Here is a 25,504-nt window from a genome sequence, read left to right on the forward strand (position 1 = left end):
GGGCAGTCGACCACTGATTAAATTTTGTGTGTTTTCCTTTTCATAAGATATTTTGTAATTTCTCTGTGCACTGCATCACCAATAAAAGCTGAGGGAACTACTACTTCATATAACTAAATTCTCAGTGATGGGTGCAAATCACTGACCATGATTTGGTTTCAAAAAGCACTTAGGTTTAAATGCAGTTCACATCCCTCCCACATGTACAAGGATAGAGATGTGGAGCCTGAGATCTTAAACCTGTGGGTAAATTATAAAGCACAGAACAAGAAAGACTTCCCAGGTTCTGGATAAAATGTCCATTACGGGAATTTTCTCATTCTGTGCTGATAAGGAATTCCTCCCTTTATGCTTTTGTGTCCTCCTTTTGTAGAAAGAAATGCACAAGTTCAAAGGTGACACATACTGAGGCTGACTGGGAGACCAGGAGCTCCTGTTGTACAGCTCAGGGAAAGCCTAACTGGCTCTAATTGTCATCCCTTCTTTAATCCTTCTTAAAGACAATGGAGACAGTATGTTCTTGGAGGGCAAAAACATCCACTGTCTTTCAGCTGCATCAGTTTCAGAATTTCTCTGCCTTTCTAACACATTAGTATCAAACTAAGAAAAGGTCAATTAATACAGAGCCCAGAAGTACAGTGTGCTCCAGAACACCCTTCTTTTATCCTGTCATACAAATACTTTACAGGAATGGTATAAAGCTATTTATGTGAGCCCTATGCTTGGCTCAGAAATTACCTGTAGAAGGTCTTTTCAAGGAGCAGTACCCATTCCCTTTAAGGCCCTTGAATGTTTTTTGGGAGCCAGCTCCACTTGGTTACATTGACCTTTTGAAAGGACTGCATTCAAACAAAGGGGAACTAATCCAGGTTTCTCAACAAAACTAAAAAGGAAAGCAATCACTGGCTTTTCAAAACTTGCAATGGTCTTGGCTGGCTGTGCTCACCTTGTAATTGTATTTTCCTCAAGAGCCTTTCTCCCAAATAAGAGGTTGGGATGCTATTGTAATGTCAGATCTGACTCACTGTTACAGTTGCTATTAAAAGTTAGCAGCTGTAATTAGGGAAGAATTTTGAAGCTGCAGTGTTGTATTGTCAGTTGTAACAGCTTTTAATTATCTCATATATTTTCTTTAAAGTGATCAGCTTTGCTGAAGTTGAATGTGCTTTTATCATTTTTGCTCTGGAAATGAGCTGACACATTTAATATAATTTAGATAGAAATACTGTTGCTGCAGAAAACAATTGGAATCTATGAACTTTTTAGAGGATTTTGAGCACAGGCGACAGCCATAGTGCTTAGAGGGATTTTGCCATCATCCAATTAAAATAGTCCTCCATTCTTTCTAATACCATTCTATCTGGTCTTAAAATGCGTAAGACTAATTACATTAGCCTACAGAGGCTTGCATGGCTAATACTATTGGCCATTTCCTCAAATAGAAGAATTATAAATGATTAAACACTTTGCAAATAATGGCAGTTTTGCTGCAGGACTCGATGGGGATCCATAGATATTCTGTCATTTCCCCCCTTGCTCTCAGCAGCCTGTGCTGCTCAGCCTTGGAGCAGATGCCAGTGCTGGAATTCCAGCAGCCAATTCCATTGTCCCCCAGCTTACTGGAGTCCAGGAGGAAACCAAACCCTTTTGTTTCTATTTCTACTCTGGACTTATGCTGAGGATAGAGAGAATAAAGACAGAGCCTTATAGATTAGTCTGGTAACAGGACATGCCTTGTTATGCACGACTTCACTCCCTTTAAATCCTTTCAGTTAGTTGTATTGCAGAAAAAAATTAGGATCCTGAATCTTAAGGACATGGAAGAATGCAGCTGGTGTAGGAACTAGAGAAGAGTCTGGGTGAGCAGACTGTCCTGTGGCAGTGTGCAGCAGCCTAGAAGGCGAGATACAGCTAAAGAAATACTGCTCTGTATTGTCATTTTTGGCAGGCAGCATCCTTGTCAATATGCATGAGCACTCAGCAGAGTGAGAGAACCTGTCACCCAGGGGATGTTGCACACTGATGACAACAACCAGGCACAGGTCCTCTAACATGTACTTAGATTAAGTTCATTTACAGTTGTCACTCCGAGAGAAGGAAAACTGCTAGGCAGGAAAGGACAAGCAGCATTGGTGGTGCAGCCGTTCTTCCAGCCAGCATTTCCATTTTTTGCATCCTGCTTCATAATTGATTCTTCAAGACTGGGAAAAGTGAAAATTCTGTCTGCTTCAGCAGCTCCAACAAACCTGAAAGTTAATCCTTCTAATCCTTATGTGAAGATGTCCCCATGAGAGAGCAATTTAGCCCATGACCATAGTGGGAATGCTCTCTTTCTTCAGCATGTTGGTGTTGGATTGGATTGTTTTGATAATACTGATTTCACATATAACGTTCATATCCAACTAAAATCCCACCGTGGGAGAGATTCCTGGTCATGCCACGATCTTGTTCATGTACTCACTTTTAAATTGTCTCAGACATTCCCGGCTCCATCACACACATACCAGATTCTTTGGTGCAGGGGTTAAATGTTTGCTCAACTTGTTTTTGTTTGTTCTTTTTTTTCCCTGTTATTAATATTTGAGGAGGTGTGATGCCTTTCAGATCTCAAAAGGAGAAGTTATCAAAGGGGTGTGAGTGGATTTCCTTTGTTCTTTTAATGCCTGACTAGTGGATATCAAGAGATGGGTAATAAAACTATAATATCAGAAAGGATAAGACCTTCTCCCTGTGAAATTCCAAAAAGCTCAAAAGTGCTACAGGGGAATTTTATTTTGTGAATCTACATATTAGAATTGAAATTTGGCATGTGGGAACATTAATTTATCGCAGAGGATAAGATTATTTTCTTCGAAACACATTCAGAATTTAATTTGTGTTCTAGGCAGATGCAACACCTTGGCCTGGATTTTTGTTTGGGTGTTTGTTTTGTAAATATAAATGCCCATCAAAGTAAATCTCATCAGTAGGAAGTGCAGTGCAGTGTAAACAGTGTTGGAGAGTTCTGGGCAGTTTTGTGGTCACAGTTGCCTACAGAGTTCAGTATCTTGGAGAAATAAAATCTCTATTACCTTGAGCAGTTTTGTAAATAGTGGGCATGTTCTATTAAATTTTGCTCGAATGCTCAAAAGAAGTTTATTCCACTGAATGCTTTTTGTTATTTCTTTTCTATATAAGCACTGCATGTATACACACATATCTGTGGACACATAAATCCTAAATAAGTTTATAAATTGAACCAGGAGACTCAGAGTATTGTGCTTTCCGGAATAAATAGGTTTTTGAAAAAAATATTTTGCTTTGGCTTTCAGAGCACTGGATGAGATACACAGCATTGGATGCACATTTCCCAATGCTGGGGGAGCCCAAATTCCACTGAATTTCAAGGGGACCAAACCACTGATTCTGACTAAACTATTTGGGATCTGACTTACTTTCATGGGTACATGTCAAATGAGGATATTTGAAAATTGGTCTGTAGAATCTGAATAAGAAAATATTTCCAGTATCTTCTGATACCTTTGAACACAGCCTTTCCATGGGCCTAAAAATCTCCGTATTCTGAGGAAAGCACTGAGGGTAATTTAAGTTTCAGTAAAGAAAGAAGCAGTCTTTTTTACTTTGAGGGACTATTGCCTGCTTCTTGAGATTATTGAATTTTCATTCCAGTATAGAGAGAAGCAGTATATCTCCAAGATGAAACAGAAAGCTTAATAGGCACTATATCTCTTGATGTTTATAGAAACTTAGCCAACAATCTTATAAGACACCAAATTGGATTCTAAAATACTGACACAAATGAATTAGGAGGAAATAGCTCTTGCAATAGTACTGCCACATGTGCCATTCATGCTATTAAAATATGACATTTTTCTTAATTTTGTTATATTAAATTAGAAATTGCATGTGTTGGAGAATAATGGGAAATCATAGAATCACAGGATGAGCTGAGTGGGAAGGAGCCCACAAGGATTATTGAGTCCAGCTCCTGGCCCTGCACCATCCAACCATCCCAGACTGTGCATCCCTGGGAGCAGTGTCCAAATATTCCTGGAGCTCTGGCAGCTTTGGGGGCATGGCCAGTCCCAACACTCTCTGGGGGAAGCACCTTTTCAGAAAAAAAGACTGGCATTTATTTTTTCAGCAAGAGACTGCAATAATGGAATATTTTTAAGTAGCTGGATTACCTACAAAATGAATTCTGAAGGAAAATAAGTGTAATTTTCTTAACATGACAAAGATGTGTGTCTACCCCACATTTAAAATTGTTAAAGGAAACTGTCACAGTTCTGCTTGGGGGACTTTTCTATTATTTTTGCAGGGGTTTAGCTTGGCAGCATGATTTTGCTGTCCGGGTGAGTAAGTGGTGTTACTCCTTGTGAACACTTCAGGTCGTTGCAGAGTACTTGTTATTGTCAGGCACTAGGTGGCCTGCTTGCTAACACATCGTAATGAAGCCTTCTGCAGACAACTTGCAAAAGCACCGCGAGAAAAATGAGTAAATAAAAATCCATCTTTAATTTCTATTAGAGGCTGAGGCATTTCAAGTTGCCTCAGCCAAGTTGCAAAGACATGGAAGTCTGCAGGTACTGTACCCTACCTGAAACCAGCTCAGTGCACAGTTATTTTGTTCTTGTCTTGCAGACACTATTTAGACAAAAGATCAAAGTTTCCCACTAAAGATGGGTTGCTGACCTGTATATTGTCTGAATCATAAGATCTTAGATCCTTTGAGGGAAGGTAAAAGCTGACAAGTGCAGTATAGCATAGCATTTGTTTTAGCACCCTGATGGTGTGATGTATTACACCCAGAAGCACAAAGAAGATCAGTATTTATAGTTTTAAAGGCCAAATATAACACTGGTGTTCCAGGAGTTAGCTGTACTCAGTCTGATCTGCAGAAAACCAGAATTAAGAGCAGTAAGCAAAGCAAGACCCCACTGGCTTCTTCTTGCTGGCTTGGTCTGGTCTGGTCTGGTCTGGTCTGGTCTGGTCTGGTCTGGTTTGGTTTGGTTTGGTTTGGTTTGGTTTGGTTTGGTTTGGTTTGGTTTGGTTTGGTTTGGTTTGGAGTGATGGAAGGCTGGACAAGACCTGTGGTCTCTCAATGTTGCCGCAGTGAGTCCTGTGCTGGTACAAACCATGTTAAAGTGTGTTTTTCAGCAATTCTGACATTTTCGTTTGTTGTTCTGTGACTCATGTTAGTGTCAGATGTGTGGTGATCACTCAGTTTGAGTTTGGATACTGAACTTAAAAAAAACTCCAAATGGCCCATATCTACTTTATTTATTTAAAATGTAATGAAATAATACTTTCAATAACAAGTGTCATTGAAATAGTTTTGCTGTTGAATTGAATGGTTATAAGTGATTAACCATGGAATTATTTCAATATGATTATTGAGCTTCTTTATTTCAGGTCAAATGCAAGACTAATGAGAAGGCTGAGATTGGAAAGATAATTTCATCTACCGTTGGTAGATAAATGGCCACTAGAGTATTAGTGGTCAAGAAAGGTGCAAATTTTTGCTGTTCTGCAGAGACCACGTGGGAAGGCTGTGTCTGAATCAAGGGATGAACATAATCTGCATTCCACTCAACACTATTGTGGTCATCAGCTTGGAAATTCATCTTGCACACATTTTTCAACTGAATTCCCCCAGTGTCTCTGTTCTGAACTAGACAAATGAACAAACAAGAGAAAGCCCCATTGCACTGATTTTTAATTGTACAGAAAAGGACATTGTGTGGATTCTATAATTACATGATCGTTTTCTCCTGAAATCACACTAATTTAAACAATGGATTCAGGCAATTGATCATATTTTTCTAGGACAGAAAAGATGTTTCATCCTGATATTTCTGTCCTTTATTCTGAGTAAGAGTAGAACACACCAGCAAATACGTGGAAGCCTATGGTGTGTTCCAAGAAAATATCTGATTGATTGTTTTTGTTTTTTTCTCCAAGAAAACATTGCATCCCAATAGAAGAGAAACTATAAGAACTTGGTTTTTTGTGGTTTGATCAAAAAGTGTATTCCCCCTTACTCCAGCCAAGTCTGAGCATGAATCTCTTGAACTGATTTCAAAGAAAGCAGACTTGGCAGGATCCCTCGGGTTACAGAGGACGATTCTCCATTTAAAGCAGTGCAGCATCCATCCACACTGCACTGGGAAATAAAGTGCCTTCTCAAACTCTGCCAAAAAGAGACAAAAAATCTGATTTGTGGCATACACGCGCACACACACACACACACACACACACACACACACACACACACACACACACATGTCCTGTCACTAAAGCTTGTAGGAGAAGCAGTGAACAAATCACGGATGCATAGAGGAATATCACTGCGAGATGTCAGGCTGCCTATAGGAATCCATCGTGCCTGGATATCAGAAAATAGGTGTGATGTACTGCATCACATAAAGCACACCGACATTTTATTAGGAAAATAGATCTGCAAGCTTTAAGATACTCTTTATGTACTGGTGTATTTGAAAAAATCAATATATCTTATACTTTACAGTATATGTGTGACCAGCACCATGAAGTTGCAATAGGAATTGTGTTGGCTTTTCAACACCACAACACTTTCATACTCCAGTTTCTACACCTGAATAGAACTTTGTCTTAGGGAACTTGTCTAAGAGTGGGTTTAACAGAGCTCTCATATTCCACACAACTGGAATCCAAATGGATCTTAGTAACAGAACACCAACTTTTCTTTACTACCCAGGATGTGAATTTTGTTAGTTCTGATCTTTTATTTTACTGGAAATTTTTAGGACTTCTGACTGACACATCATCAGATCTTAAAGATTTGAAATGTTATTATCTTCTCTATTCATTTAATCACAAATCAATATTTCTGCTCCTTATACCAGTAATTGGTGGAGCAGTTAATCTTGTCACCGTTGTTCTTTCATTTTGTGAGGCAACATATAATTATGTCCTTGTGTCATTTGTGTTGATCTTGTTTAAGAGATTCAAAACAACCTCTGCATAGAAAGGAAAACATCAATTTTCTTGGCAGGTCTTGGATTTGGAGGCATAATTAGCCAATGTAAAGGAACAGTCTATCAGTTGTGTTTGCGTGACATTTCTGTTACAACCCTAATACAAATGTCTAATTTCCACAAATAACCAAATTATCTTTGGTCATTTTTAGTTTTTTGAAACAAGCTAAGTAACCAAAATGTGAAGCATGATAAAACTTGAAAATTATACAGTGTTTTGTACAAACTCATGTTATTCAGAAATTCTCTGTGTTGTAATTCTTTCTGCTAATAGACTGGTTTGTGTTTTGTGGTATTTTTTGTACCCTTTTCTGACTTACAGCTAGATCGTAAGCTGTTATCAAGTGGAGGAGTCACTCCTTTTATAGCAAAATCAGTTTTTTCACTTGGGTTGTGGAGTAGGAACATGGCTTTTCCACAAAGGAGAGGAAGGAGGATATTTATGTATTTGGAACTTTAATCATCGTTCACACTACTCCTTTAAATTTCTCCTCATGTAATTTCTGCTTTCAAGAACTAATATGTGATTTTCTTAAAAAAAAATGTTCTGTGTGGTGTGCCGGTAATGATAGAATACATCAAGGCCCCATGATATTGGGTGGGAAAATGTGGTTCAGTAGGACTTTCCAAATCTTTTCCATGAACATGGTGGATCTGATATACAGATGCACACTGCTCTCTTTATTAGTTACACCTTTGAAGCTGTTTATCCTTTGCACTATGTCAGAAGGAGAAAGGATGGGAAATAGCATCTCAAATATTCCAGACTTCTCTGTTCTCCATTACAAGCCTGAGTCTCTGCACATCACTTGTGTCTGGAGGTCACTGGCAGTAAGCTGGCCACACCAAGTCAGTGGAAATGCACATTTTCACCCAGAAATGTTTTGTCCACCTTGCAGAAACTTAGTTGTTGGCAGGATTCAGTGAGGAAGCAGGGAAGGAATGAAAAAAAAACCCACATTTCCCACAATTTGAGTACAGTCTGTGAAGGAGCTGCAGTGTCTTTATGAACTTTATGGCTCTGGGCAAAATGTTAAAAATCAGATTTTCTGGGCTTGTTAAGCAGCAGCTTTACCATGACAGGCTTCAAGAGCATGGCCTGACCTTTGTAATGCAATCTTAAATTAAGCATTTAATGCTGACACATAACAGTCTATGCAAATATTTAATAAAGGTCTGTTGTTGAGGTGTGTAGGCAACTTAACTTTTTTTGCCTAAGTTAAGGAATTTTATTTCCAGAGCTGTAGTTCCAGCAAACTTTGTCAAGCCTGGAGAAGATGCTGCTGGTTTCAGTGGGCTTTGAATCAATTTAATTGTTGACCAGAACCTCCACTTCTTAAACCATATTCACTATACAGGTAAAACAAAATTTAAAGAATCAGGCTCTGCACATCAAATTGCTGTAAAACATTTTAAAGTATCCTTATAATTCTGTTTTATCCAATTTTGTTACTCTTCTTGCTGAGTATTTTTTGTGCAAATAGTTTGACTGGCTTTGGGTAGCTGCTTTCTCCTAAATCAAAACAGCTCTGCTCCATCATGTGGTGTGTTTAGATAGGGCCAGTTAGCTAAAAAATGTGTTGATTGCTTCCCTGCTTGGGGCCCATCCATAAATGATGAGAAAATTCCTTCCAAGATATGCAGTTAGTTCTCAAGTTCATGGTACTCTTGGAGCTTCCAGAGTTGAGTTTATGATTTATAAAGATGTATTCTTACGTATGGTATCCATACATTGCATGTGACAGCTTTGGGCAGATGTGGTGATTAGGCTGTTATTAGACTGTTAATTGATGAGAGAGATATAAGGTATAGAATATCCAATTTATGATGTATTTGATGATTTAAACTCTTGACTAGAACCTTGATTATAATTTGCATTCAAGATATCTTTAAGAACAGCAAAACATCCCATGTGAAAATGTGCAGCTATGCTGATATTGGAAAAAATAAAACAACCCTGATTTTTTTTTTTTTTTTTTTTTTTTTTGGATATGTTCTGCTGAGGCACAGAGAAACTGATGAAAATAGCAAAGTTTAACCATTCTTTTAGAGTCCCATATATGTATTCTGGCACCCAGGAGAACTTTTTCCTCCTTCAGGAATTGGATGCAATTAGTGTAAAATTCCAGATATCCTAAGTTGAACAAAAACCACAGAATAAAAATAGAATATTTTTTTCTCAAGTCCTGACTTTTTTTTTTTTTTAAAAAGAAGACTAGCGGTATCTTGAGTTTTTGCGTTTCTTTTTAGAAATTTTGGGAACAGTGCTCTCCGCTCTCACAAATGGTTTAATGGGAAGTTAATTACTGTGGTTTCCTCATCTCTGTGTATGAAACTCAAGAGGTTGGAAGAAGGTGACTGATTGCTGCTCCTTTGGAATTCATGGAATGTGTTTGCCTGGGCTCTTGGCAGAATTGTGTTTGGAATAAGCAGGACAATATAACACAATATTAACAATATAATAGCATCCCTGCCCTGATTCACAGCTACTGGAACTGTTGAGTAGACACTCTGAAATGTGGATTTTACCAGTGAGAAATGAAAATTATTAAATGACAGTGAGGCAATAAAGCAAAATGCACTATGTATGGAACAGGTGATCATGACAATTGCCATTCCAAAGGATTTGACACAAATGACTACAATCAGGTTGACTTCCATTTTTAAACAAATAAAAATGTGTTTTGTGTTGGAGTGCATCCAACAGCCACATATGTAGCTTCACATAATTTCTTACTGTGGTCCCATATTCTCTTGCCAGTGCTTCATGGATGATTTTCCTTTTGTTTCTTTTAGCAGAGATTTCATTTTCAGATTTGAGGCATGAACAGATTTTCAAGTACCAAAACCAGAACAATTTCCACTTGATTGGTAAAATGTATTCATGTAGTACAAATACACAAATAAAATGCAAAGAAAATGACATAATGAATCATACCATTAACAACTTGATTTCTTTGTAATGGTTTTAGAAGTCAGCCATTCAGTTATCGTGAATATATATTTGGATTTGGGTGTGTTCTCTTTGGAGTTGTAATGGTCTGCAGCTTTGTAGGAGGTTTGATGTTGGGTTTGGTTTAATTTTTGGGGTGCTTTTTACTCTTTTTTTAAAAATTTTTATTTTTCTGTTTGTTCTGGCATTATTTCTTTCTAAGAAAATACAAATACCCATCAGAGAGATCTTCAGCTTTTTTTTCAAGATTTCTGTTCTCAACCTTTAGCTTTTATGCAGCTCCAGTGCAAAAATGTTCCCCTGCTAAAAGCAGGACCATTTCCTAGTGTCACTGGTATATAAAGAAATTTGACACTGCATATTCTTACAGGTCTCTCAAATAAGTTACAGGTTATTTTTAAAGTATTTCCTGGGTGGCTGCTAGATGCATTTTCCCAAATGTGGACTGTAGTTACTCTTCTAGTAAAAAAGGGACTTCAGCTTTAAAGGGATTAATTTGCAACAATTAAAATAAATTACTCCTTATGCCATATATCAATGTGATTGAGTTTAATTTGTTCAGCATGCTCACTGCCTGTTGTGTATTTATAATTCTGTTCACTGTTTCCAGCATTTCAATACAAGTTTTAATCAACACTCTTCCTATTAGTTGCAGATTACTATCAGGAATAAAGAATTCTCTCTAAGAATTTATCAGTTGCTTGTTTTCCACACCTTGGCTGCCTCTTCATAGGGCTTGAAGAACCTGTGTTTTTGTCATTAACTTTTTATTTCCTCAAGTGAAGAGCATTTCTTACGCCCCCATGATGGAAAAGTAACAAAAAGAACTAAAAGTATTCTATTTTTAAAGCAATGAAGACCCCGAATCAGGAGAGCATGCAACTGTAAGCAAGATGTGCCTCTCACTTACTTAATTCTTTTGTTGACTTAAATAGATGTGGGGTGATGTTTTCTCCTGGTGATAAGAATTTTCAGTTTCATTTTGTTCACCACTGAAGAAAAATCAAATTAAAGAAACCTCATTGAAGTCAGTACCATCACGCTCATAAAAAATAGATCAAAGAATGAATCAGTCCCGTGGTGGATTTAGAGTAAAATCATATGAGGGAATGAATTTGAAAGCCCTGATAATATAACAAATTGTCTGTTTCTCTTTGAGGTAGGTCTTTTTCTTTGAATATGATAATGAAATATCCTGTGTAGGGAGTGGATCCTGTGGATAAATATTGATGGCAGCAAATAATTTATGTTTGAAACACTGTGGAGCGTGACAGTGAGTTCAGGTTGGTTGGTGGCATGTGTGCCTTCAAAAAATGAGGGGGATTTCTCTCAGGCAGCAGGTTTTTTTGGTGTTTCTTATTGCCATCAAAAGTTGTAAAATATCTGTAAATTCTGTACCTTTTCAAAAATCAGTCCCATCAAACCCATTCAGTTCCTTAAGTGACACCTGGGCAGTGTGGTGGCAAAGGGGAGCAGCCAGGCCAGTGGCTTGTGGCAAGCAGAAAAACCCCAACCCAGGAACCAAAAAACCCCCAAGCACTAAAAACTTACAGCATCAGAAAGTTCCCACTTTGGGATAAAGCTGAAAGCCATATCAGCATGGTCCAGGAATTCAAAACCTGTGCAGAGCTGCCTAATTGTCAGTGGGCACTTTGGAGGGAGCCCCAGTGAGGTGGAAGAATTGCAAATAGCTGGCTCGTCAGTGGAGTAATGCAATAATCATGGTATTGACTGACAGATGGAGCTGTGACATGGAGATCTGCTCTGAGAAACACCATTTCAATACAGAGATTTAAATACTCCTTTTTGAGGAGCCCACGGTGGATTAGCAGCAAATGAAAAGGATATGATATTGAAAAAGCGTGGTGTGCTAGCTAAATTTGTCCAAGTAATTAAAATAGGTTCAAGAATATAAAGATAAGAATGGGAATGATATTTTCAGGTTTCTTCTCTACTGTGATTTTAATAATTGGATATCGATGTAGCTTTGGACTTTGATATTCCTAATTTTTAATAATATAATGCCTTTTTCTTTGTACTTGATGTGGCAGTTAAAAAATACCACCACAGCTTGTTCGTTCTATTCTAATCCAAATCCGAATCCAAGGATCAAGAAACGGTGTTGTTTTTCTAATCTGAAGTGGACATCTGAACTCTTCTACCCCCTTTACTACTTTTCTGAGATCCTTTTAAGGAAGAAATAACAAGTTCTGTAATAAGGTAAAGGAATTCTCACTCAGGTGGGACCAGATGGAGCCTTGTGTATAAAGAACAGATTTAGATTCTACCTTTACATCCTGCTCCATTAGGTGGTTACAGTTTTTATATTCTGTCTACTTTTCAAGGTATGATTTGACAGCTGCTAAATGAAGGTGATAATGAACAGTGCTAATATTTAAATGACACCATTAATACTTGGTGTATTGGAGAAAAATGCAGGTATATCTGAGTGCACAGACAGCCAGATGAAGAAAAGCAAGTTTAAACTTCTTTCCCCCCTCCTCCCCTCCATCTTGTCCATCTGGGCCATTTGCCTTCCTAGTTGGGAAGTCAGCAGCACAGACAGCAATGCATTCTCTTGAAAGCTGGGAAAATGGCTTGGCAGGCTTCATGTTACCTTCTGTTAAACAATTTGATTTGTTCTTAATTTTTGTTTGTTTTTTTTTGTTTGTTTAGCTGCCTTAAAAGCGTGAGCAAGTGCTGGAACCCATGGAAGATCCTTTAGACTTGGGTTGCTTTATTCAGCCTTCTGTACTTTGTGTCTCTTCAGTGTTCTGGGCTGAACACTCTGATTTCATAAATGTCTTTGGTTGCTAGAAAGTGCCTCTTGCTCCTGTTCTTTGCATTGCTGTTGCCATAGTATCCCTATCAGTGCTACGGCACAAATGACAGGCAACGTACAGCTATGACTTTATAAATAGGATTCTGGAAGAACAACACTTTCCTCACAGCATAAGATATTCTACTCTAGATCCCGGCAGAAAAGTTGTGTCATGTTGGGATTTTTTCTCCTTAAGGGCCTACAGGAATAGAGCTTCAAAACTGTTACTAGAACTATTTTGAAAGAAAAAAAAAAAAAAACAAATAGTGGATTGTGCAGAAGTTCAAGCATTGTAAGCCGTTGTTGGTTGTTATTTCTTGCTAAACTAACACTGTCTATTACATGTGTATACCCTTTAGTCACTCAGGAAAGTCTGTGACAGCAAAAGACACCACAAAAGTCATGTTAGCATTTATCTGACATGGTTTTAAGTGTGTTCTGCTGTTTTTTCATGCTTTGAAGCATTTCCTTTGGTATGACACAAAAAGAATTTCAGTAGAGTTGTTCAAACTTGGTTTAAAGTAAGTAAAAATATGCATAATGATGTAATGAATGCCAGGTTCCACCCTGCAGTGTTCCTTACAGAACTCTTTGAGTCCTGCTGTTGTTATTTTATAATCCCTGGATACTCCACTGCAGATGAAACTGGGGTTAAAGACTTCTAATTTAGTTTGAATATAAAGTATCTCCTGGTATGATCTCAACTTTCAGAACTGATTCAGGTATATTGTTGATGAACTCTGGTTTCTTGCATTTATGTACTCATCCTCATAATGCTTTGTAAAAAAATAGTTTAATTTATTTATTTGGAAGATTTATATACCTGTTTATACAATATTCTTTATCATTATCATTTCTAAGCAGTACTTGCATCGGTATTGCCATAGAAGAATTTGGGATAGGGGCTAGAATTTAGTTTATATTTATTGTTGGTGTTTGGTTATTTTTCTTTCATTTCCTCTCCTCAGAAATGTACATTCAAGATATTATTCTAGAAACATCAGGTTTTGAAGGGTTTTTACCCCTATTGTTTTATTTCTTATTTTAATTTGTAATAGAGAGGAAGAAGTGGCAAAATAGTTTCTTCTAGTATGCACAAAACATGCAACCATCCTGATTTTCTTTTCTTTTTTTTTTTTTTTAGGGCAGCATTTCAGTGTCAACTTTTCAGTGTTACCCATGCATTTTTACTTGTGCTTTCCATAGGAAATAATGTAAATATGTCTATTTGTCTGTTTCAGTAATAATGGATACAAAGATGCGCTTTGAAATTAGGGCTCTCTGCAGGTCGAATGTCCATGGGCAGTTACTTCAGTGGGATGACAATGCTGGAGCTGGATTTAAAGAGATATAAGACACCTAATAAGTAAAATTGCAACAGCCAAAGTACTACACTTGTACACTATCACCAAGTTATTAATTAGGCTCACACTGCTGCCAGGGTGTTACCATAACGATAGCCAGGAGCTGCTGATGACTTCCTTTTTTGCATATTTAGAATATAATATTATTATGATTTATAAAAGGCTGTTGATCCTACACTGGTGCTTCACTCCTGGCACTGGTTGGTGCTGCTTTGGGTGTTGTGAATCCCTTTAAATCCTGTGATAAATCAGGGAATTCCTGAAATGCCAACCCCTTCTCCTCCATGTCATAATTCCCTCCAGGTTCACTGAATTACTCAGGGAGCAAAGCCTTTTTCCGTAAGTGGGGACTTGCAGCATTGGACGTTTATTTCATGTAGAATCATGAAAATGGTGTGACGTTCTCGTTTTGTATAATCATGAAGCCAGAAAATGTTGTCCCGTTAAATGGTGCTGACGTGGGGATCCGCCTTGCAGACTGAGTTGGAAGGGTCTTGATCTGTCACTGGCTTCCTACACAAAGCAGCTTGCAGTGTTTAAATGGAAGAGCAATATTAATTGTTCCTAATGTGTTTCACTGAAAAATCAAAGGGTTCAGTCTAAATTCCCCTGCAAGAGGCACTGCTGAAAGGCAGTAACTACGGCTGAAGGCAATTACTGGCATCAGTAATTTCTTCAACCGCTGCAACTTGATCTGCAGAAGTAAATCAATCTATGCTATGACAGGGAGAAGAAAATGAGAAGAGACAGGAAAAAAAATCCACACTTTTGCCTGCACAGTGAAAAGAATGTAGATGTGTTAGCACAGGTATATTTGAAACAGATGCTAACCTGATGTGAGCTAAGATTTCATTTACGAGAAAAATCACTTTACACGGAACTCTTGAACATTTACCTTAGAGAAATGCTAACCTGGCAGATCCTAAATTCTGGAATGGTAGAGTTATGTAAAGATTAGGCAGATATTCTGTACATGGAGTTCAAGAGAGTGATTTATGTCTTAAAAATTATTGGCTGAAGGCTGTATGCAGCTACACAAATATCAGTGTGTACCTGTAAGTCCTCCTATTCCACTTCCATCTGTCTTGAGGTTGTTAACAGCCTCAAGGAGGGAATATATTGTTATTCAGAAACCAGCTTGGAAAGTACAGATTTTATCTCTGTGCAGAACAAGTTTGTATCTCCCATTAAAGGTATTGGTGTTTCAGAGAGTTATGAACAGGCATCACCAAATTTAAAATTATATTAAATTTCTTACAATTCACTAGACTGTTTTCCATATATTTTTGGCTGAAATTCACCCCAGACTCCGTTTAGATAATAACATTTTCTTGCCAGTTTAAGTTCCTGAATTAAAAATATCCAGATTTCTTTGTTGTTGTTAACAAACATTACACAATTTTGTCAGTGCAAAACTTGGAGGGAGAATTAAGACGAGTGCTCTTCTATTCCCATATCTAAGTAAGGTATAAAAAGATCTTGTTCTCAGCAGATGGTTGTTTGCAAACTTTTTGCCTACTTTTTTCTTAGGGGGAAAAAAAAAGTAAGACCAAAAAAAAAAAAAAAAAAAAAAAAGACAATGTGGCAGAGAGATCAAAGGCAGAGATTTTCCTAAGGAGCAAAGGAAAATCTCATGCTGGAAATAGGGGATGCCTGTACTTATTTCTTCATTCAATATCCAGCCCTAAAATTCTTACCTCAGTATTTAGTTAGGAGTTTTGACTAAAAGTTGTGCAAGAAATTTTATACATATTTAGGAAGGATTGGGTCAAATGTGACATTACTGATGAGGCTCTCAAAGGGTTCATGTGGTTGTAGGAAAGGAGCTCTTTATCGCTTTAGAACTCAATATTCTGTGACTTTTAAAGGATTTTCCTTTCCCTTTTCCCAGCTACTCCTGGCATTCTACACGAATACTCATTAGTCATTCTGGAGATGGACTTGCTGTCTGGAACCTACCTCTTGGCAGTCTTGTTGGCCTGCATCGTGTTCCAATCTGGCGCACAGGAGAAGAATTACACCGTGCGGGAAGAACTGCCTGAAAATGTCCTCATTGGCAACCTGCTCAAGGATCTCAACCTAACGCTGGACCCAGACGTGCCCCTGTCCTCCCCCCTGCAGTTCAAGCTCGTGTACAAGACCGGGGACGTGCCCCTGGTGAGGGTGGAGGAGAACACCGGGGAGATCTTCACGGCTGCCAACCGCATCGACCGCGAGAAGCTGTGTGCCGGCATCCTCAGCGAGAACCGCTGCTTCTACGAGGTGGAGGTGGCTGTCCTGCCCGACGAGGTCTTCAGACTGGTCAAGATCAGGTTCCTAATCGAGGATATAAATGACAACGCCCCCCTTTTCCCCTCGACAGTTATTAACATCTCTATCCCTGAGAACACAGCCATTAATTCCCGCTACTCTGTCCCATCTGCCATCGACCCGGACATCGGGGTGAACGGTATCCAGCATTATGAGCTCCTCAAGGTGGGTTTCTTTCCTCCTTCTCTGTTGCTGTCTGTGTTGCTGTCCTCCCACGAGTGTTGCCAATCTTCACAAGCCCATCAGAATCCCAAAGCTGTGTACGGCACACAGTAACAGAAACCCCAAAGTGTGAACTGCAGTTGTGGTACAGTGCAGGTCCCTGTTAGAATGTGAATCTGAAGCCCTGATTGCATTCCAGTGCATCTTAACCCTCACTCCGTGGGAAGCTGTTTATGTGCATGTATAGCTGTGTAACAGTGTGATGAAACATCCACATGTCCCTCAGCTCCGCACCAGCATTCAAAGTGGTTGTGCACTTTGGCTGGCAGTCTTTTTGGACCATTGAAAATGTGTCCTAACTGCCTCTGACATGACAGTGCTGGGTGCACAAGTGTTCTGTGCTGGGTTTGTGTCTCCCATTTTTATGAAGACATTCTTTTTTTATGCCTCTCTTGCACGACTGTGGGACTTGAGCAGTAGAACTTGGCCCTGAAGTTGATGTGATGCTCATCTGTGTATTGATGAGCTACTCCAGAGGGAAAGAGCCTGTTTGTCAAAGCAGCTTTGTAATGTCTGGGCAGGAGCAGCTCCAAGATGTGCATGAATGCAAGGAGAGCAGTGCCAGTGACCTTGTAAGGGCTGATATTTCATATTCTAGCCTCTTTTATTCTTTCTAGCAAATAACAGGGGAACTGGGATTAGGGAGCAGAAGAATAACATAAACATGTAATGTTTATATAAACAAGAGTGTGTGATTGCTAAATAAATGATCGCTTTCATTTGAGTTTACTGAAACAAGCTTAAGAACAAGAAAGAAACTTACCCTGAAACTGCTGGAGGGAAGCTGGAATTGCCCTCACTTCCTTTGATTTGGAATAGGGAACTGTTTTGTGGTTTGGCTACTCAGCAACCAATCTGACCCTCCTTACTGCCAGAATATTATATATATTATATATATTATATATATTATATATATTATATATATTATATATATTATATATATTATATATATTATATATATTATATTATATTATATTATATTATATTATATTATATTATATTATATTACATTACATTGCATTATCCTGTATATCGCTTGACTGACTGGATAGCTGATACTCACTGATATCAGTACTTACTAGCAATTTAATAAAAATAAACCTCCACCTTCTTTTAGTTCTTTTAAATCATCTGGAACCTGAACTAGTTGTGGCATTGTGGGCACTAAGGAGTGACAAAGACAGAAAAATCTCTTTCAAGAAACTACATCCCACTGGACATTTCGGGCTAGTTATAAAAAAGAAAAAAAAATACTAGGAAAAAAAAATCCCACACATGCCTGTCTGCTCTCATTGCAGCCAAGGAACTTAAAACTTTCCAATGACTTACTATAATGTTTGTAGTCTTTGCAGTAAGTTCTTTAAAACTTCTCCTAGGTTATAGGAGAGCAGGTATATCTGCACGTATGGGTTTTGTTTGGGGTTTTTTAGCTGGCTAAGCAAAGCATCCAGTAGGGCAGAGTGTTCTTTATGTGGCATATTAAATGAGATTTTGGGGAATGAATAGCAGCATAATAAATAAATAACAGTAGGAGTAGAAAATAATGAAAAAAAAAACAAAAAACAAAAACAGGGTTACACAGAAAATGGGGCAAAATAATACCCAGTTTGAAAAGAGAAATGCGAGTTATCTGGGAGGAAAGTGTTGTTATTGTAAGGAAACTGTAGAAAATGGCAAAATCAGGAGTCCCTGGACATGATGAGCAACAGTTCAGATCACCATGATAGCAGACTTGTTTTGTGAGCTTATTTTTTGCCTGTGCGTTCAGAGAGAGAATGTACCAGATCAGCAGAGTGGGAGCACATTTGTGTCACACGAGTGGGAGCTCTTCTGAAATCCAACCTGCAGCTCTGCCAAAGGCACTGCTGGGCACTAGACCTTGGCTGGAGATGCAGTGCAAGATGAGAGAGTCTGCCTGAGAGGTTTTTTTTACCAAGAAATGTGCAAATAACTTTTAAATATAGAATTATTTAATTTTTAATTAGTGAAAAAAAAAAAGAATAAAAAATGATGACTTCTGTGGTTATTCAAATGTCTCTGAAAAAGTGCTTTTGTCACATAATGGAAAGAAAGGTGGTGAGGTTGAACACATACTGGTATGGACTGGAACATCTGAAATCTTGAGCTGCATGTGCTGCAAACAAAATAATTTGTGAAATCACAGCCCTGTAGGCAGATCATCTGAAAGAATTATTTGCATTTTTCTCTTGGATGCCTGTTGGTCAGGTGCTTTTTGAGTTATGGATCTACTGCCTTTAAATGAGCCAGCAGTTTCACACACTTTGGAAATGATCTGTAAAAACCTAAAAGAAGTTTCTGACAACCAGATACCATTTAGAATAGCATGTTCAGATGTTTTTCTAGTGGCAAATTTCTGAATGTTAATATCAAAAGTAATCATAAAGCGGGTTTAAAACCAGTAGGAAAAAAGGATTTTGGTGAGCAGTCAGGAAATACAGCCTGCATTTCCTACAGCAAGGGAGGGCCAGGAAGGTAATCAGAGGGAATAAGGACCTATGAGGAAAGGCTGAAAGAATTGGGCTTCTTCAGCCTGGAGAAAAGAAGGCTCCAGAGTGACCTTATTGGGTCTTTCCAGTACCTGAAGGGGCTGCAAGAGGGACTTTGGGCTAGACTCTGCAAGAGAGACAGGACAAGGGGAAAGGCTTTGTTCTGACAGAAAGTTGGTTTAAATTGGGTATTGGGCAGGAATTGTTCCCTGGCAGGGCGGGCAGGGCTGGCACAGGGTGCCCAGAGCAGCTGGGGCTGCCCCTGCATCCCTGGCAGTGTCCCAGGCCAGGCTGGACAGAGCTGGGAACCACCTGGGACAGTGGAAGGTGTCCCTGCCATGGCAGGGGTGGAACCAGGTGATTTTTAAGGTCCCTTCCGATGCAAACTGTTCTGGGTTTTGTGGTATACAAAGATGCATCACTGGAGAAGACTGGGGAGATGAAGAAGGAAAGGAGGAGTGGGCAATGCTGGAATGGCAGGAGTGGGGGTGACAGGCACACAAGGCTGTGCTGCTTTCACTTGCCTTCCCTCCCCAAATGGGCTTTGTGTGCATTGTCCTGCTCGGGCCTCTGGGGTGTGATCTGAAGATGCTGAGATCTTCTGGATCCTGATAGTGTTGAACTTTTCCTTCCTTTTATAAGCAGCAAACAGATCCCCAGGAAAGTGCTGTGCCCTCTGAGCAGGACGGGGCTCCTGTGGCACTGGGCAGAATTTTGGGAGGCACCTGATAGGAAATGGGTGGGCAGGGCAGCTTGGAGGTGGCAGAGGAGCAGGGGATTATAGGATGTGGAAATCATAGAAGCAGAAAAGCTGATGCTTTAGTGTACTATGCAGCACCAGAGTGGAATTTGTTGCTCGGTATTTTGGAGAGAAAGTAATCAAAAATGGACAAATTGTGTAATGAAGAGAAAGATTTTCAGTTGTGTTTTGCTTTTGAAACAAATTTAGCCAAGATTTTCTAATTGCTTGTGTGAAACCAAGCCTGTTTTGCCTGAAAACAGGTAGAAAGAGTCTCTGTCCATAACAAATTCTAAAAAGGAGGGGATTTCTGACTAGGAGCTCAACTGAGTCCTTTATAGGTATTTGACACATTTTCAGCACCTCTGTAGCTCCTTGGGAAGGTAACAGCCATGTGTTACATTATTTCCTCACTTTGTTACAGGTACCTTACTGCCCCTCTCACAGGGTGTGGAAAAGGTTGCATATATTTTGTGTATTTGGTTTCTTTTGCAATCTGGATAAGCAACGGTAAAGCCTTTAAACTAAGAGACTTTTTGTTTGTTTGCTTGTTTTTGTTTATAAATATCCTGCCCCTCATTAAACCCCCTAAAAACATCAGAAAACAAAACTTTGTGAAGAAATACAATCTTGTATTTTGGATTCAGTGGAAGCTTTGTAAAGCAGGATTTGATTTGTTTGAAACAAGACAGTGCTTTAATTAGCACACTGATTAACACTCCAGTATTTTGTGCCTGCCTGCATGCGTACCTGAGTAGAAAATAACTTTATATGTAATTGATTCATGGCGCTGCATCCTCAAAACTTTCTGGGTCTCTGACTTTCTCGACCCTATTTGAAATACATGAACTCTAAAAAGGCAACAGTTTTACTGTTAATAGAAAAGAGGAGATAGTCACACTGAGCTTTTGCTGTTCCCCAAAGCTGCTGTGCGTGGCATTATAAAAGATTGTGTTTCTCTGCTGAGATGCCCCAAGGTGACCATAAAGGGAGTGACATGAAGGTTTCACATGATAAACAGTGTTTGCTCTGAACAAGGGGAGGAGGGAGAACTTAGATATTATTTAACAATAGAAGAAAATTCATTTAGAATGAAAAATAGCTGGACTGGGGAAGAGGATGGCATAACACTGATGGTGGGAGCTGGTGGATGCAGCTAAGACAAGAAATAAATGGCCAGATAGAAACTCAACCATTTCTGTCTCATCTGAGATAACTACTTTAAGTATAAATGGGAAATGATAGGGAAAAAAGAGCTGGGCATTCATAAATAGAAGTAGTAGGTGAAAACAGTAGGATGCAAGAGCAAATTGTGCATTGAAACCTTAATAAACAGTGATTTCTGATTGGGGATGAATCAACAAATATTCACTGTTCTGGCTTAACCCGGGGGCAGCCCAGCCTGTAGGGCTTTGTTCACCTCTTCAGGGCAGTCTCATTGTTTACAGACTGACAGAAAATGTGCATTGTGTCAGGCAGGGCCACCACCGTGCCATAAATACCTGCTTGCTGTTGTTGATTACACTGTTCCAGCACACTTCCATTTGAGCTCAAAGCAAGCTGATATTTAGTGTAACCTGATTAATACACTTAATATTTATAGGTGTCACAGGCCTCTGCTTTGACTGCAGAGATTTTAATGGGAAGCATTTCTTTGTTCTCTTAAATGTTCAAAAGGTGAGCTGGTTCAGAACAGGTTTTGAATAGGAAAGGATTCACACAAGTGCATGTTTTAAATAATATATATTTTAATTGATCGTTTTGCATTTCTTGTCAGCTAAGTACACCATGTACACTAGAACAGAGCATTTTCTTCTGTGAGCTGATCCTGTGTGCTGATAGTTTGTTCCCTTAATCCTTTGTAGTTTGGGGAAAATTAGATTGGTGTTACAGCTATAGTTCATTACTCTTACCTGTTGCAGTAATTTGGCTGTATTTACCTACCAGAAGCAGCTGGTGCATTTCTAGAATAATATAATAATTTCTTTGTAGCTGTCAGTTCATACGTCTGTAACCTGACAAAACAGATTCCTGCTCAGTCTCACAACACGTCAGTCTTGCCTCTGATGAGGAGAGTTTCATCTCATGCTCTGCATCATCTTTGTGATGCCTTTCAATAGAAGATATTCCCTTCTTTGTGATACAGTTTGTCAATTCCATGACCCATGGAAGATGGAAATCACAGTTCTTCATCATACTTCAAGCATCATATTTCATGTTTGCAACTCGTTATTTCTGAGCCTCACAGCAGTCTTGGATCAAGTAACTCATATCACTGTCATGACCAAGAGTGGATGATGTGTTTTATGTAGAAATAAATCTAGGAAGGTAGTTAGAATTATAGACTGAGACTAGGTTTGTAGTTAAATGTGTATCAGAAAGTCACATTAATGAAATCTTTGTTGATAATCCTGTGGTGAGCAGGAATACAAATACTTTCTGATTTCTTTTTTTATTGACAGCCCTTCTTATCAATTGTGTAAAGGAAATATGGCTGATAAGAAGATGGCTATTCAAGCCAAGAGACTTTTTGTTTTACAGACTTACACATACTCAGGACAATACATGATTCAGATAGAATATTTCTTGACTTCTAGACAAGAACAGGATATTTTCAGTATTTCTCTCTTCTCAGTGAGGAAAAACTAGTTGTTCAGTGGTATTTCACGACTAATTGCCACAAAAGTAAAATCACACTCATATTGATGGTACAGGTAACAATAGTAATTAGGTGCCTAAAACTGAGAAATTATGTAAAACCAGATGCTGGACCTGTTAATGCTTACAGACAAGGTGAAAATAAGACGCATGTCAAAAAAGCATTTGAGGGTTGTTTATTTGATTTACTCATTTTTAAATTATTATGGGTTTCTTTTCCTTCTCACTGTCATGTAGCTTAGACTAAAATTTCAAGTTTCTGCTTGGAGAGGGAGATGGTCTGTTTTTCTTACTTCACAATCCTCTGAAAAAAGTCAAACCCCACCTGGATGTGATGATGTGCAGCTGCTTTAGCAGAGGGGTTGGACCAGAGGCTCTCCAGAGGTCCCTTCCCACCCCCCCCACTCTGTGAGTCCCTGCTCTCCTCCTGCCCAACTTTGCAGACCAGGCTGACTTCACCCTCACTGCAATGTCTCAGATGGATTCAACTGCAGACACTTGTGGGTCAGTACTGTTCCTTTTTTCCCATTTTGTGTTCCAGCATAGAAAGGGAAGCTAATGGATTCAGGGAGCTCAGAAATAGATTTAGGAAGTTTTTTTGCACTGGAGTTGAGCTCCAGTCTAACTCTAAGGTCACTCTCTAGTGCTTGTAATTTAATAAATCGAGAAAGCTGGATATGTTGTCTTTCTAAGGTAATTTTAGCTGTCCTTTAAGAAAGAGGCTTTTTTTAGGACAGACAGGCTGTCTTTCAAGGGGTGCAGAGTACTTTTGTCCCTAATCCACAGTGGGAGAATTGGTCAGACACAAAACATCTTTCCCTTTTTCATCTGCTGATAGAAGTTCAGTGTTTTGGTTAAAGTTAACACAACTTCAAGTTTTTTTCATATGGATGGCTCCCCCTGCATGCTTTTCCCCTGAGATGTGCTTAATAACCATCTGAAGTTTTTACATCACCTTTGCAAAAGAAGTCTGTTTTCATTATTTTATGCTGTAGCTGAAAATCCACCTTCTTCCAAATCCTCCACCCCACTTACCCATTATCCTGGAGATCCAAAATATCAACATAAATGATTCTGTAGAGAAGGTTTTGTGCTGGAATAAAAATGCTGCTCAGTAGTAATTTGTCTAGAGAGATCTGGACAGTCAAGTGGTCATCTGTGAACACTATTTTGAAAAAGTCGCGGGGTCTGAGCTCTAAAAGGGAAAAGCAGCTGATTTGCATTGCTGCAGCTGTGACTTGGTGTCTGTGAGGAGATACAGCTCAGCTCCTGACTGGTGGTAGTGAGTCAGGAGTCAAGGTAATTGCCTCTTGTTGGTTGATCCAAGGCTCCTTTAGGGTGGTTTATGGCACTATTGCTGTAAAACTGTCAGCTCCCATTATCCTGACATCCCTTTGGGGACTGAGCAAGGGCTGCAGGAGAAAGTCTTGCTTCAGGCACAGCAAGTTCAGTGAGATAGGGTGAGGGACAAGTTGGTGTCTCTTTCTGCATTCCAGGCTCTGATTTTCACACGAGCTGTCATGGAACAATAATATATAACTTAGCATGGTTCTGAGTGGAGAGGACAATAGACTCGAGCTGCAAGGCACAGCTCTGTCAAACGGAGAGCTCCACTTCATCTGTCCTAGCTGAACATTATCTTTTGCTGGTGTCCAGACAGATCAGGTTTAGCACAGACGTGGGGATGCTTTCTGAGCACAGAAGGCTCAGGATTTGTTTACACAGTCCGTGTGTATGGCAGCACAGAGACAGGAGCATTCTCCCAATGGCCCTGGAGAAAACAATTGTGTCGTTTATAAGAAATTGCCAATTACATGATCAATCGTGCTCTCGATTGATAACCCCAGTAAAAGCACTAAAATACCCCTTCTGAATGAAATTATACTTTGGTTTGCATAGGTGAATGATATTGGACCTGCAAGCATGCAGGGAAGTTACAAAAGGTAATAAAAGTGCACTCAGGACAGATTATGCTGCACCCTTAATTTTTCCTATTGTCTCAAAATCCACCGTATTTTAAAGGTGGTGTAATTTTGGACATCACAAAAGAGAAGCAAGAGCCTTTTTCAAATGCTATAACAGTGTTGCCATGGTGTTGGGGCATTATTTTTACATAGTCAGTGTCTTTATCTGTGAATAGAGATGCTTCTCTTTGGCCCTTAATTTACCTTTGAAGAATGACCTGACACAGGTGTCTGAATTTCAGACCATTTATTTATAAATTGTGTTACTGCATCTGCTTGATATACTGGCCATCTTGTATCCAACAGCTTTTTAACTGTTTTTGGTATTATTTTTTTTTAGTTAACAGTAGTCAGTAAATGTCACCATCCTGGCATGAAACATTTTAAAGACCATTTTTTAAAAAAATCAAATTAAAAACAATTACCACAAGTTCTGCAAGAATGTCAGCTCATGGTTACTGCATGTACTTTAAAAGTTCTTTGGATCCACTGTAATTCTTGTTTCAGATTAAATTTGCAAGGATTACTTTTTTCTGCTTCCTTTACTTTCTGCAGTGGCTACATCAGTGCATGGCTTACTTGCATTTTGGATGGCTGTCATGAGAAACCTTGAATTAGATTTCCAGCAGATCCTAGTATTATTCTGATCATTAAAAATTCCAAGTTATTAAGGAATAGCTGTTGCTTTTCATATGTACTTATGAGGTGTTCAAAAAATTCTGCTATTTTAAAAATGTTGAGTAAAGCATAGCATAATAAATGTGAATATTGGTTTCAGAAGATTTTTCTTTTGTCCAACTCATCCCGTCTAGGGGGCATGAAGATTTGAAGATTTCCAATATTTAGGATATGTTTAGAAAATAGGAGAAGTGCTTTCAGTTTTTCCTGGTTTAAGTTGTCATAAAATACACAATTAAAATATTAAAGCAGTTTTTATAGTAATAATG

At 38.8% G+C, this 25,504-nt stretch overlaps 1 protein-coding gene across 1 annotated transcript in view; it reads left to right on the forward strand.

The window, feature by feature from the left end:
* The first annotated feature begins 16,092 nt into the window (after nucleotides 1–16,092).
* Nucleotides 16,093–25,504, forward strand: part of PCDH11X (protocadherin 11 X-linked) — a 378,197-nt gene continuing 368,785 nt past the window's right edge. The window contains exon 1 of the mRNA XM_062503181.1: nucleotides 16,093–16,632. Coding sequence (XP_062359165.1) covers nucleotides 16,093–16,632 — 540 coding nt within the window. The remainder of the gene's footprint in view (nucleotides 16,633–25,504) is intronic.

The sequence above is a fragment of the Cinclus cinclus genome, chromosome 15 (genome assembly GCF_963662255.1).
Source record: "Cinclus cinclus chromosome 15, bCinCin1.1, whole genome shotgun sequence".
NCBI lineage: Eukaryota > Metazoa > Chordata > Aves > Passeriformes > Cinclidae > Cinclus > Cinclus cinclus.